We start from the raw sequence: 15,029 nt of genomic DNA on the forward strand, positions 1-15,029 counted from the left end.
TTCTTTTATTAATGTAAGCTTAGCATCATACATGGGCGTTTTGGGGTGGTCTTCATGCTAATGAAGTCTGCCTGGGATTACTCTTCTAGATTAACACCTACCTATACAGACATCTTTTGATTTTCACAACACCTTTGAAGAGCCAGCTCCTTGCATTAGGTAGATGTGCCATTAGGTAGATATATAAAAGCTAATAATTCATCTCTTTAATCATAAAATATTATTAACTATGTGAAAGTGTGTAGGGAACCAGTAGCACAAGCAGCATATCAGTTCACATCTTAACATGAAGCATGCTAATAGAAAGTGGAATGTCAAAGGGATGAGTTCAATACTGTGTTGCTTTTTTTCACAGACTGGGATGAATCTAGGATGACCCAGACTTTAGGAGTGGGTTAAATGATACTGGGCATCATACAAAGGGCATTTAGCGGCTACAGAGGAAATCACTGTATGGAAGCTAAATATTTAAATAAAAGCTGGTTTTGTTACTTTATTTTTTATTGGGCTATTCATTTTTATTTTGACAGAAAATGTGATGTGGAATGCAGTTTCCTACAGATAACTTTTGCAGCAAACCTCCTAGCTAATATGAGCATTACAAAGTACAAGTAACAGATATCATAAGAAACGCACCATGGAAACTTTTCTATTTGGTGTCTTTCCTAAAACAGATAATGCTTTAATGGCTTACAGGTTCTCTGAAGGACTTCTCACATTTTGGGATCCTTGTTGAAAATAAGTTAAAATATCACCGAATGTGTATGTCAGATATTATCTGCCTTCTTATTACCACCAGCCTCCAATATACTGTAGATCTGTCCTTATGATGGATTATTCACTATGTCTCAAGATATTTCATACAAAAAAACAGTGAACAAAATGACCGATTTTGCCCCATCTGAAGTCTTCAAGTTTTTGACTGATCAGGCTGGGCTAAGGTAATTGCATCCCATTGTACAATGAGCCCCACTGTACACCATGTGCTGCTCAGTTTAACAGACAAAAGAGCTGGCAGGTGGGTAAAAGCATAAACTGTCTCTTTTAGTATAATAAAACCTACTTGTCCACTCCTATAAAAAATATGTTAATTGCTTGTTATCTTTAAGGATGAACAGAAGATGAACAGATTCAGGATTTAATTTATTTTAATGAGAGATTAACTTCAGAAGAACGGTTAACCTCCTATTATAGAGAGGATATGTCTGCTAATTACCACTATAAACAGACATTTGGGTAATTACAGGTTACAGGTTACATGATGTGTCAACGGCTTCATGCCATGTTGCTAAGCAAACAGCTGGGCTACCAACAGCCAATATATCTTTACAAAGATTAGACATGCTAGTGGATATGTGATATGTAAATCGAAAACAAATACAGTTAAATCTGATGTATATGAAAATGGTCATACGAAAAAAATAGGATCAGCTTTCACTTGCTGTAATCATAGAACATAGTCTTTTTCATCTGTGCTGTATAACACTAATCACAAAAATCAGTTTATAAAAAATCAGCTTTCTTGAGAAGATTATATATATATATATATATATATATATATATTTATATATATGTATATATATAACCTACAAAAAACAAATTCAAAGATAGACCTTCTAATACCTCTGATATTTTGCTGCCCTGCAAGAATACAGAAAGTGACATCAGAAAAAACGTCATAATCTCTGTATTGCACACTTGTTCTGGTTTCTTAACTGGGATATTATTGATGCCAATAAATTTTTCCCAATACGGTCTACTATTATGCAATACCTTGCATAAAGTCTACTGTTTATACTCGAGTATAAACCAAGATGCTTTTTCTTTCAAAATACTATTAGAAAAATAAATTTGGTCCTTACTTGTAGTAAGGCATCTAGAGCAGTGGTCGCCCATCCACTCTCCCATTGGCTAAGACCTGCTTGCTAAACATCCTGGGGGGACAGTAGTGCAGGGCAGTGGACACAACTTTTGTTGCGTCCAGAGTCCTGCGCAACTGTCCCCCTCCCCCCACCCCCGGAATTTAGCAAGCAGGTCTGAGCCTGTGATGGGAGAGTGAGGGGGGGCGGGTTCTGGCATCATGACATCACTTTGAGTGACACAGGGCTCCCCACACATGTACGGTCTGAGCTTTGCGAATTTAGTGGCCCCTGAGGTTGGAAAGGTTGGCAACCAATGATCTAGAGGGCACAACTCTATCTACTGGTGGCCAAGAACCATGTACAAATATTAATTTAGGAGAAAGTTACCCATTATAACCAATTCAAATTTACAAATTTTACTAAATGCTTTAACCCGTATATAGGTTTATTACGGATTTCAATGTTAGCAGCTAACAGAGCACACTTGCTTTAGGTTTAAACTTGAGAAAAAGTAGAATATAGAAGAAAGACCTGGTAGAAAATAGTTATAAAAGGATATTTGGCATATTAAGTCCTGAGGTGAAGCAATACATGTACACAAATACAGACACTGTGTACAAAATAAATAATGTACCAGCTGGAATACCTGTTACCGCCAGAGTCTAGTGCTAGGCATGTGACAGCTGAACATCCATGAGCTGCTTGAACTTCACAAATAAGCTGCCCTGTCAACAGGTCCCAAGTCTTCACAATCTGAAATATATATAGAATTTTTATATTAATTTAATACATGCATTTCCACAAGATGTAATATACCGTATTTTTCGGACTATAAGACGCACTTTTTCTTCCCCAAAACTGGGGGGGAAAAGTGGGTGCGTCTTATACACCGAATACATGTTAAATATACCGGTAATTTAAAAAAATCATACTCACCCGATACCGCGATCCCGCGATGCTGTGGGCTTCTTCTTCTCCTCGCTCTCCTCCCGGCTGCAGCGCGTGTCTCCTCCTCCTCTGAGCGAGGAGAAGCCTGGATCAGCCTGCTTACGGGATCGCGAGGGCACGGGTGCCGGCTTCTCCTGGCTCTCCTCCCGGCTGCAGCGCGTGTCCCCTCCTCCTCCTCTGAGCGAGGAGAAGCCGGCACACGTGCCCTCGCGATCCGGTAAGCAGGCTGGATCAGCCTGCTTATGGGATCGCTGGGGTATGCGTGTCGGCTTCTCCTCGCTCAGAGGAGGAGGGGACACGCGCTGCAGCCAGGAGGAGAGCGAGGAGAAGAAGAAGCCCACAGCATCGCGGGATCGCGGTATCGGGTGAGTATGATTTTTTGGCACAGGGTGATCAGAAGGGGATACATTGTGTCAATGTATCCCCTTCTAATCACTCTGTGTCAATGTATCCCCTTCTGATCACTCTGTGTCAGAGTGATTAGAAGGGGATACATTGACACAGAGTGATTTTTTAGTATTTTGTTCAGAATCTTTTTTTTCTAGGTTTTTCTCCTTTAAAATTGGGTGCGTCTTATAGGCCGGAGCGTCTTATAGTCCGAAAAATACGGTAGTAAAAATGGAAAAAACAAAGACATGATGAAAAAGTTAAAAGGAAAACTGCAAGCTCCCTTTTACCTAACACATGACAACTGACAACACAAAGAGTTTTACTTTTTTACTAAATATATTCTGTTCACTTTGCAGAGGATGTTTGACTTAGCTTAGTGAATGTGATGAAAATTCACTTTGCAAAGGATGCCCAATCACATACAAGGAGAAAAAAAAAAACTTTTCCATGGACATGACTGGATGGGTTAAGTAAGTAGATAAAACTGAAATAACCCTTGCAGGGTGGTTACTTAATTTGCTAAGTAAACGAACTATAATTCTTGTTTCTACTAAATCAACCCCGACTGTATGTTAAACATGGGCATTTTTATTGTGGATTGTGGATAATGAGGTGCATTATTGAGACTATGATTACTAGATGACCTTTTTCCCCATAATTAGGACAAGACTGAGGTGTAACTTACAGACGCTTCTGTGCAGCTAATTATCTGCTGATAATGATAATTATACAGACAGCTGGTGACAGGCTCATTGTGAGAAGCAGATGACAGTCCATGTTGTGTAGCACTATAATGTAAATAAGAACATTAAACATTTGAATATTATGGTCAGCAAGATAAATCATGCATTAGTTTTCAAAGTACCTATCACACACACACAAGTATTGCTTTTTTGTACATAGTAAGTAACCCCCCCCATTATAAGGTTTGCATTTTACTGTTGCCCACTATAGTGTTTCTCATTATATAATACCCAGTGTCACTAATATGTTTACCCATTGCCACTATCATGACCCTCTTAGAGGTACTTTAATTTGTCCTTCTTCCATCACCCCATAAGATATTTTACACAGTGCTTTACAGAGTCCATTGTCTTGTCACTAGCTGTCCCTGTCTAAGGCCAATTTGCGGGTGAGCCAATTAACCTAACTGCATGTTTTTGGAATGTGGGAGTAAACCAGAGTACCTAGAGGAAAACGACGCAAACATGTAGAGAACCTGCAAACTCCATGCAGATAGTGTCCTGGCCGAGATTCGAACCTGGGACCTAACACTGCAAAGGCCAGAGTGGTAAGTGCAGGAAAGCAGTGGTGAGGCATAACTATAGGCACAGCTCAGCAGAATAGAGAGCTATGTTCTATGCAGCTTTACATTCAGGAGAAGAGCATTACTGACATGGGGGAGATGTGATCTACTCTTCACATAGCTGCAATTGACTGGTAGATCATGACCCGCTTGTTTCCAACCCCCTATTAAAGATTGGTCTCATATAGAAGAATAACTATTCTATTCCATACTGGAGGACAGAAGCAGCAACTACAGCTCTTTCTTCATAGTAGAAGGACAAGTTAGAACTTCTGTAAGTATTTTACCACTCTCTATTATCATTATTATTTTTCTCACTCTCATTTATTATTGTCTGTAACCTGCTAGACAGAATTACCTTCCCTATTTGTCCTGGTGCAAAAAATTAGTTGTCACCATAACAGAAAGTGAGGAAAACACCTGTGACAATTGTGTAACAGGGAATTTCTAACAGATGCAACAGGAAGTGAGTGTAACTCTCTTAAAAATGGAAATTAGCTAGTTGCCAGGTGCTGTCATTGAAAGATTTACCCTCACCTCTTGTTGTGGTGAAAATTAAAATTCCAGATTTTCTCTCTTCTTTGTACCAGGACAAAAAAAAGTAAATCTTCTCAGTGAGAACAGAGATAGGGACAATACAAACGTGATAGAGGTTCTTTTGCTTTCCCACACTTGGTTATACATGCAAGTGTAGGAATATCCGAAGGATGGAACTACTTTATTACAGCAGGTATCCTTGTGAAAAGTATATTATCATGAGAAGTTGATGCTTCTACACTGTGTCTTTGTGGTGAGGGCATAGGAGATAGGTGATAAATCTACCTGATAGGAAATGACAGTTCCCTGGGATCCATGGGACACATACAGTATACCTAACTCTTTCCATTTCCTTAATAATCTTACATTTTTGTCTTAGAAATATGTGGAGAAAAGTCTGAGTCCTTCTGACAATAGAACCCAATAATTGAACAGCAAACAATAATCTAGCAGGATGCAGATGGCTCTGAGACCATTGAAGACCACTGTACAGGTATATTTGATTCTGATGCATGTCTCATGTTACATATCTGGAAACAATTGTGATTATTAAATTCTTGGTTTTATAATTTTATTGTTAATGATATATATGATGTATATGTTAATGATATATATGATATGTTAATGATGACATTTTTAATTAAGGCTAGATGTCATTGTTTTTCATATTGTTAAAGTCCCATTGCACATCTACAAATTTGTACTTAAAAACAACCATAAACCGTAAAAAGTACAACCATAACTGATGTTTTAACTTTGAAATATAGTTGTTTTGCAAACCTAAGGTTTGGTTTTTGTTTGTGAAAATTAAATAACTTTTATAACGATATGTCATAGCAAGCAGATGTGTACCTTTCTTTCAGCTGCAATACAGCAAGGTTATCAGTTGCCAAGTAGAGGGCCCGAAGGTGGTGTGAAAAAAAACATGCAGCAATCTCTCCTCTGATCCAACTTGCTTTGGAGATTACATTGAGAAGACAGCTATGATTTTCAATGTCCCATACCTATTAGGTAAATAGAGTTACACTGTTACTTATGCTGAAAAAAAAACAAATGTTCATGAAGTTCAGTTTTTCACAAATGCTAACAGTTTTGTTTGACTCCCTACCCAAGGCAACCACAGCCCAATAATCCCTTCCTGAATCCAAGGCAGTAAGACTACTTCCCTGAACCATGATAGCCAATCTTCAACTGCAAGATTTCTAAAGCACCATTTAAATACCTCTGCATCATTACCATTTATCACTATTATTCCTGACTCTGAGAATGAAAAAAATAAATTCCAATGTTATACACTTCATATTAGATTCTTAAAGGTTACAATGAAGTTAAAATGTATCTTGGTGTCTGTTTACTTTGTTTAGTTACCACCAGTGATGGAATATCTTTTTTTGAATCCAAATATTTCTTTGTGTTTATACATTGTTATAGAATAAACAGGGATTATTATAAACTGTTCCCACTGCAATTTCCTGTTTGAGCTCAATAAGTACTCGTACACTACGCCTTTTGCTGTGTCACCATAAAATGAACATGGGCTCTGGAGCTGGCTATTGGTATTCAGTTTGTTTCCAAGAGAAGTCTTTCTCCTGCTGATATAATTGTCCCATGTCCTGATTAAATCTGTACAGTTCCAGTTATAGGCAATCTATTGCAGAATGGCCTCACCAGCACTATCTTTAGGTGTACTGCATTTGTAACTTGATTGTTATAAGAATATTGTATACCTTAAAATTGCCATTGAGTCTTCATATAATGCGTGTGATCGTTTGTATGAACCAAAAGAAGAACCTAGGATAGATTTTGAGCCGGTATGCTGGAACAACCTATTTCTTTTCTAAAAAAAGGTAAATTTAGGAAACTTCATTGTAAGTTTTTAAGAATCCAGATGTATTTATATGTGTTTGCTTTGCTTTGAAGATATTGACAGTGAAGATATTAATCATCTAAGTCTGACCAGATTTATCGGAATGAGACCTGGAGATCACAGATAAGGGAATGATTTGTCATGTACACTTTGTTACTATATCACAAAGTTGCTCTTAGGTTCCAGTTTAGGTTCATATAAAATCAATAATGAAACATTTATATGACAAAAACTTCATGTCCTTTGATGAAGTAGCTGCATTACTTTTTATTTCATGCTTTTTTTCTTTTCATTTTCATGTGCTGATCACAGCAGTAACATACATTCTGTCCTAGGGTGACAATGCTCACTATTTGTAATATATTTCTGCAGGAGCAACATTGTCACTGCAGGACAGGTAGCTTGTTGGAAAAAGAGAACACCTTCCAGTATCCTCATCTCCATAACATGGAGGAAAACGTTTTGTATTTTAGGTTATAAAATAGGGGAAGGCCTTATACATTTTTTGAGATTTCAGTGCAGCTTTGTCTGTTCAATACAAAAGGTTAGGACCCCATTCGATTACTAAGACAATCTTATTTTTTTACTTTTCATTTATACAGCTGATATACCAAAACATATTTATAGTATACTTACCAGACTAAAAGGAAGTAAAAAAAAAACAGTTCATTGCAGGGGTTTATATACAAAAGTGATATGATCTTTTTTGATGGTCACCAAATGTAACCTTAAGGACAATTAGTAAAAAAAATGTACTTCTGCATTTATCTGCCATATATATGAGGGCAAGTGAGCAAACAGATAGAAAACTGAAATGGTTCTAGTTTTCTGAGTTGAAATCAGTAAGATGGGATGTGTAAGTACAATCCACTGTTTTGGATATGCGAGTACAATTCACTGCTATGCCGCTCTCTGCCTCAATGTTAAAATGTCAGAGAAAAGGGCCTGGCTACTGGCTACACACTTTTTAGAAGTTTCATCCTAATCTAATGCCAATCCCATCATAGTATATAAAAAGCTCTGGTATAGGAAACTAGAGAAAAATGAAAACCTGAAATGCATAAAAAAACTGCAACTAATGAATAGATTAAAGAAACACTAGTAATATTGTGTAACAGTAAATACGTTACTGCACTGGACAAATCCCAATCTATTTCATGAAGTTCCTTATATGTGTGTATACCCCGCAAATTCTTTTTTTTTTTTTGTTCAATGACATGTGTACAGCGGCCGTCCGGTGTTGTTTACAGATCCATTCCAGTGGATCCACAAACAACGAAAGATGGACGACTGCAATAGAAGTGAAGGGGAGCGAGCGCATCGGGGTGCTGCTGGCTCATTCCCCCCCTCCCCTCTCCATAGAGCAGATAGTGCTGTATATACATCACTCTTTCAGTCATCTTTCGGTCAAAAATCTAACGAATGTACACAGTCTTGGACCTAAAACAGATGATTCCTTTGAAAGATTAACCCTTTAATCTCAATTTGGTGACACCTTTAAATTTTGAATTGCATTTTAACTAAACTGAAATTCTACTATTCTTTAAAAAAAACACTCCAAAATGCCGATGTCTACTGAATATATTTCAAACATTATAGCAAATTGTATTCTCTATGTTTTTTTTCTAGATTTTGTCCTTTCAACTGGGGATTTATTTAAAGATAAGATGTTTTGCAGGTAGGATGATGGCAGTGCATAGCTTGTCAACAAATATAGCGAACCAGCCCATGTGTGTTTTATTGGGTGATCACTAATCTGCCTTCCTCAGGCAGTAAGAACATAAGTATCTATTGAAACTCCGGAAATAGTTGTTTTAAAAGATTTCAAGGTAAGGGAAGGTTTCAAAATTAATACCAGTTGGCAAAAAGTACCAAACACATCTGACAAAACAGGAGTAAGAATTCTTTGTGATTTATTTGTATTTCAGTCCTGATTCTAAGTGTATTTTGCCCAAAAGGTGGTGCTACATCTGTATCTTATTTTTTACAAAACAAAATGCATACTGCTTCTCACATATGCATACTTAACCTTCTCACATAATTACTTAAAGATTTCACAACTTAAAGTAGGTACTCTACATGAGGTCATGTTCATTCAAGTGACTTTTATCTTATAATGTAAGAGTAAACACAGCTGAGCACTCATCTGTAAAATAAAATAGTATTTTACGTCATGCAAAGAGAAAACAAATCCATGTTACCATCACAGCACAGTCTGTAGACACTGAATAGATTTTGGTGTTCTTATCAGCAATCTGTAGGTAGTTAATAGGTGAGCAGTGTCCACGTAGCAATCCAGTGGGCCACCTAAGGTGAAACACAAAGAATATTCAGATACAGATCGCATATACCTTTTTTTAGTCTACTATCACAATACAGGAAAAAAAGCAATATCTTCCAAATGATACTAGCATGGCACAGTAAGCAAAAAGACTGGTATCTTCACAGTAAAGGGGCCAGCCATGAGTGGGCAACTCTTGTATGCTTCATGAAAAATGGTTTACCCACAGAAACTCCAGACCAGCTACAAAGTATCATATACATACTGATGATACCCTTGTGGGAAGAAAAAACATTCACAAAGCAGTGTCAGAGCAGCACTTGCCATGGTAACTTTTTATGTAGTATAGGGCACCTACCCAGGCACATATGGATTCCACACGCGAATAATCCTGTCCATGCCTCCAGTTACAAGAACATTGGCTTCCTTGGAGAAATCAAATGTTTTCACACCCCTTTTAACCCTGAAAAGAGATTCTTCACTCATATTTCTTTTGGGAACAATGTTGTTGGTCCACATGAAGCGCTTGTTCTTCATACTTCCAGGCTCCATCATATCTTTTAAGCGCTTCTGCACATTTTTTGTTTCTTTTACACACCCTGTTTTAAATTCAGCAATATTGTATAAATAGATCTTAAACATTACAAAATATTAAACATGAACAAACTGAATTTATATAATGCAGAATTTATTTATTTATATTTATATTTATTTATTTATATATATATATTATTTATTTATATTTATATATAATGCATTTATAAATTTATATAATGCAATTTATATAATGCATAAATATTAATATTTTACGTTGACATTCACCTTAATTAAATTCAAGATTCACTAACAGGTGTATTTTACCTACAGTTGACTTTCCTTGATCTGCATTTGATCTGCTTCTAGCGGGTTATGCATTCCAATGGACAAACCCCAACTGAAGCAAACAAAAACTCATTTGCCCTTTTAATTGTTTTATTTAAGCCTAATGGAGGACAAAAAGAACATCAGGTTCAACCACTCACAAACCTGGGTAACCATGAACAAATGTGCCCTATAGGTGAGGTTAGGTTTTAGATCTCCCTGCCATTGTGCCTTACTATTTTAAAGACTTGGTAGGTCATTTTGAAATGAAAATGAAACAAACTCAGTTATTATACTTTATTTGAGCACAAATATCCAAAGAAATACTCAAAGATTACCCTTGCCCCCCTCCAGCACCATTCTAAATAAGATCACAGGGTCAGCATACAATTACAATAAAGATTTACTGCCCTGATTATTGATATCATGTCTGCACAGTTTTTATCAGCTGTAATTTTAGTGCTTGCATGCAACAGACATATGTAAAGATATATCCTCATTCTTTCCCAAAATTAACCTTTTAACCTATCATTTGAGTGATTCCTCAGCATGTCTTTGTTCTTATATTTTGTTATGATATATATTATATAGTATAAATATATTTATTGTATATTTGACTATCAAGGTACATAAACAGTTACCGGACTCCTATTTGGAGCCTCTCCCAACTACAGTCAACTAAACATAATGCTTCTAGTCAGGTAATGAATGCTATTTGTCACCGCAAGATTCTATATTTACCTATTATTAGAGCTGTGTTATCATCATTGGAGCTGGAAATAATGGATTCAATTGAATGAACATATCTGATCTGAGAATGAACAAAGACAGGATATAAATGATTTTGTTTACACATTGTGTAATGTACATATATCACTCTTACAAATGCTTGGCATAGAGAAAATTTGCTTCTGGTGCTCCTTTGCCAGCTGATTTTTACTTGGGTGGTTATATGTGAATTTGATTCATGATCTATCCTAATGTACTTAATGTTCTGCCCAGAACCAGCAAATGTTTTCATACAGCAAGTTGGGAATAGGGGTACCAGTGTTTTCCTCAATCACAGTCTGGGTGGGCAAGAAACACTTTAAACCTCTGCTTGGCTTTTTGTGCTTTCTTACCCACACCTTTCATATTTCTGCCCTAGTTTTTACAAGGATAATGTTTCTAAAAACAAAACTTGCAGTTTACCATGTCACAAAGAAATCAAGTTTACTCCACAGTATGCACCTTCTGCCATATTTTTGCCTGATTTTCTCTGACTTTATGAATAGGCTTCACCAGCCCCTGCCCCCTGTTCAGTAAGAATGTCCCCACTGAGCAATGAGGTTTCCCAGGCAATGTAATAAGAAATTGTGGAGATTAGCTATGAAGTTAAGGGAAGTCACGCTGTAAACAAAGTGAATTTAAAAAAAAAAGGGACAGATTAGAAATTTTTGTGGGCAATAAAAGAAGTGGGTATCTTCTTGGGTAAAACATTTATAATTACAATTATAATGTGACTTATTTAACTTATTTGACTTATTTAATTTAACATTTAAACTTAGATTCCATGACTATCTATTTGCATACATGCATTTCACTGTGATAATTCTATCTATGCACATCAGCTATTACTGATCAACAAGGGGGTTTCTTACAAAAAGTGGAAATCTCCTATGAAAATGACGATCCCCTGTGTAACAACATGAGGACATTAAGAATTACCCTAGCCTTAAGGCAAACAAGCAACATGTATTTACATGTATACATAAAACTGATGCTTTACCCAATCCAGGGCCATTCTGGACATCCTAGCCAACCAAAAAAGGCCATCCTTTTTATCACCCTATTCCAATTGATTATGGCAACCTTGCAGTGTAATGAGCCAACATTGGTGGTTAAGGTAGTGGTAATGAGCAGTGAGTTTCAGCACTACTAGAAAGTATAGGAAATGTTCTCAATCAGATTGATCAAGGATTTAGAAAGCATTGGATTGTCCAAAAGAAACTTTCAGATACTAAAACATATGTCCAGAGCCATAAAGGAGTGACTATGGTGGTACCTGGGGGTGAGGGCATGTGTTGTAGCTCTTCAATGTAGAGCCATACAGCAGAGTGTGCACCTTCCCTGCACACGCTCTATGGGAGAAACTCTGCCATTACTGTTAGATAGCTGCTGCTAATGTTGTGAGGAAGTAAGGAGGGGTCTGAAAATTGGTGCAGAGTAGTCTGCGTGTGCTAGAGAAGACTGTGTATATTGGTGAAAATGTGTGTATGAGTATATGTGTAGGCATAAGTAAATGTATGTATGTCTGTGTATGCATGTATTAATTTATGTATACAAAAAGAAATGTGTGTGTATGTGTTTGATAGTTGGATATATCTATATATTTGTGTGTGTGTGTATGCATAATCTCGTTGTATTTTATTGATTTTTTTTTGTGGAGGGGGGAGATGTTGACAGTGGATTGTCTAGTGTAGGACACCAATATGTTTAAACAGCACTCCCTAGAAGATCATTCTGTGTCTTAACAAGGGACATTTAATCACAGGACAAATTGTAGTTTAATAATAAAGCTAAATTCTTTTTCTAAGTAGACATACCTGTGTAACCCAGTCATTGTGCACCTTCCAGCGAATAAACTTAGTGTGACTTAGATCTGCAATGTTATCTATTGAAATACTAGGAATTTCTTCCACAGCTTGGCATTTTGTCCAATTCCTGTATAAAAAATGATTTCTATAGAAATTACATAACCCAATGAAATTACTTCTATTAACTGTGCTAACACTGTCTTATTACCCTGCATAAAAACATCTAATAGTGAGTGTTATTAACATTATTAACGTTACCATTGCATTTTTATCTCAGAGGGTTAGGAACAGTTCACAAGTATGAATAGTTTCATTTTTTGTTTCAGCTGATCAAGTTCTAGAGGACCTGGCCCAACAGGAGCCCAATTTGTGATTTTGAAAAAACTCTTTTTTTTCTGCATTATTCTGATTGCTAGGGATTGCAGTCAGGAACATATAAACTGTTGGATAATAATATTCAGATTTTAAACAGATAGAGCTGTTGGCTGAGTTTTACAAGTTATTATCCATTTTCATCTACTATATTGAAAAAAAAATTGTTTAAAGTAATTTTCTCTTTTCTGCCAGTTATGATCAGATGAGGCCTTCTGAAGTTTTAAAGAGAGAAAGTGAGTCTAAAGACCATTATCTTCTACTTATCTCTCTGTATGGAAATCACATACCCTGACAACCCTGTGTCATGAGTATACCTTATAGATCAGGGGTCCCCAACCCCCCGTCTGTGGCCCACTGCCGTCTGACAACTGAGCCGCAGTTGTCCCCAGTACAGACTGCAGGACACAGCCTGCGATGGGAGAGTGGGAAAGTTTCTTCCCTATTGAGTGACACACATCTCCCCCGCGCATGTGCAGTCCGGAGGTTGGGGACCACTGCTATTAATAATGTGTATTTGTTTATTGTTTGATATATATAGTTTATACTATAAAATTATATAAAATTCCACAAACTATGCATTACACACAACATACAATCCCTTTTAAAACATCAAAAAATGTTACTATTTTTTAAAATTACCCAATCAAGTATAAAAAAAGGATCAATCTAACATACCTGAGAGTTTCTGCAATATTCGATATTAGAATAATGTTAACACACCCCTGCAATACATAAGTGAATATAAAATATAATGCAATACTTCAGTCTTTTCTAATGTAAAAACAAACAACATTTTAAATTTCACTGCTAATTCATATTAATTCCGATGAATCTTACTGCAAGATGAGATTTACAAGAATATGCAAATGGTTCAGTACATCATCGTATATGCAGCTTTGCTACATGTTAGCAACAAAGTCAATTAGAGCAATGAGATATGCTATATATTCATGCCATGTCATTTAATGAATAGAAACCTAACAGTAAATATGTATTAAAAAAACAAATAATCTAAAACAAACGTACTTGTTCATCGCCAAAATAAATAACACCTTCATCTGTATCTCTCTGACTAAAATAAAAAGAAAGAAAGCATAAATAACAGCTATAGCTAAAAAAAATAAAATTAGGTTTTTATGAAGCTTTTTTAAGAATAGGGTATAATTTAAATTGTGAGAAACCATGAAGGAACAACTTGAATTTTTGGTGGAAACTAGTAGGTTCGTTTTAGGTTAGGTTTAAAAAAAAACATGTTGATCTTGTGGGAACTCTGCTTTCTGTGATAGGAGTTTTCAGTTATATTGTTCTCTGAGGTCTACAAAACCTCTATGTTATGGACAATTGGAGAGTGATGGAGTTCCACAGTCCTATTTTCTTTCTGCTGTCCCCATACAGAAGGACAATTTGAGTGCCATCATCCTAGATTTGGAGCTCTAATAATAATATAATTTTATTATTAATTATAATAATAATAATAATAATAATATTAATAGAACTATTAGGTGAAAATAAAAGGTAAAAATAGAAACCAATGCAGTCAGCACACGTAGTTCTAAATAAGCTTTAAATATAGTAGATGACTAATATTCCCAACGTAATAACATGCTTCTGTTTTTACAGAGCCGTTTATAAACCAACAAAAGTGAAATCTAAGTAAAAAGCTCTACTTGCTATATGGCTTTAGGATTTTGACAGACTCAGTGGAAACAGAAAATGCTTACAGTACAGGATACTACATTTCTCTACTCTCCAGTGCTCCTTCTGTTCCCTGATCTATAAAAATGTGATGGGGAAGAGATGGTTGGGTGCCCAGGGTAAAAAAAGAGTGAAGGTTACCTGTATCCAAGGTGCAGAGGCATCGACTCAAACCCCACTATCTGGCAATATGGCTCAAAGTTGGAGAGTTCATAAAGACGTATCTCTCTGTCACTAGAAACAAGCATGATAAAGCACTTAAACTAAACCAACATTATACAATATGTTTGATGGATTTGACTAAAACATTCTTAACCAGGATTCTGGGGAA

General features: G+C 36.3%; 1 protein-coding gene across 1 annotated transcript in view; it reads right to left on the minus strand.

Annotated features, from left to right (window-relative positions):
- The window catches only part of LOC140327778 (cilia- and flagella-associated protein 337-like), a 30,215-nt gene that overhangs the window by 9,693 nt on the left and 5,493 nt on the right, over positions 1–15,029 (minus strand). The window contains exons 4-13 of the mRNA XM_072407117.1: positions 14,840–14,932; positions 14,030–14,075; positions 13,679–13,725; positions 12,638–12,755; positions 10,794–10,863; positions 9,550–9,790; positions 9,112–9,217; positions 5,896–6,047; positions 3,886–3,988; positions 2,509–2,615 (exon numbers count right to left, since the gene is read on the minus strand). Of these exons, the coding sequence (XP_072263218.1) occupies positions 2,509–2,615; positions 3,886–3,988; positions 5,896–6,047; positions 9,112–9,217; positions 9,550–9,790; positions 10,794–10,863; positions 12,638–12,755; positions 13,679–13,725; positions 14,030–14,075; positions 14,840–14,932 (1,083 nt within the window). The remainder of the gene's footprint in view (positions 1–2,508; positions 2,616–3,885; positions 3,989–5,895; positions 6,048–9,111; positions 9,218–9,549; positions 9,791–10,793; positions 10,864–12,637; positions 12,756–13,678; positions 13,726–14,029; positions 14,076–14,839; positions 14,933–15,029) is intronic.

This window comes from Pyxicephalus adspersus, chromosome 3, assembly GCF_032062135.1.
Source record: "Pyxicephalus adspersus chromosome 3, UCB_Pads_2.0, whole genome shotgun sequence".
In the NCBI taxonomy this organism is placed as follows: Eukaryota; Metazoa; Chordata; class Amphibia; order Anura; family Pyxicephalidae; genus Pyxicephalus; species Pyxicephalus adspersus.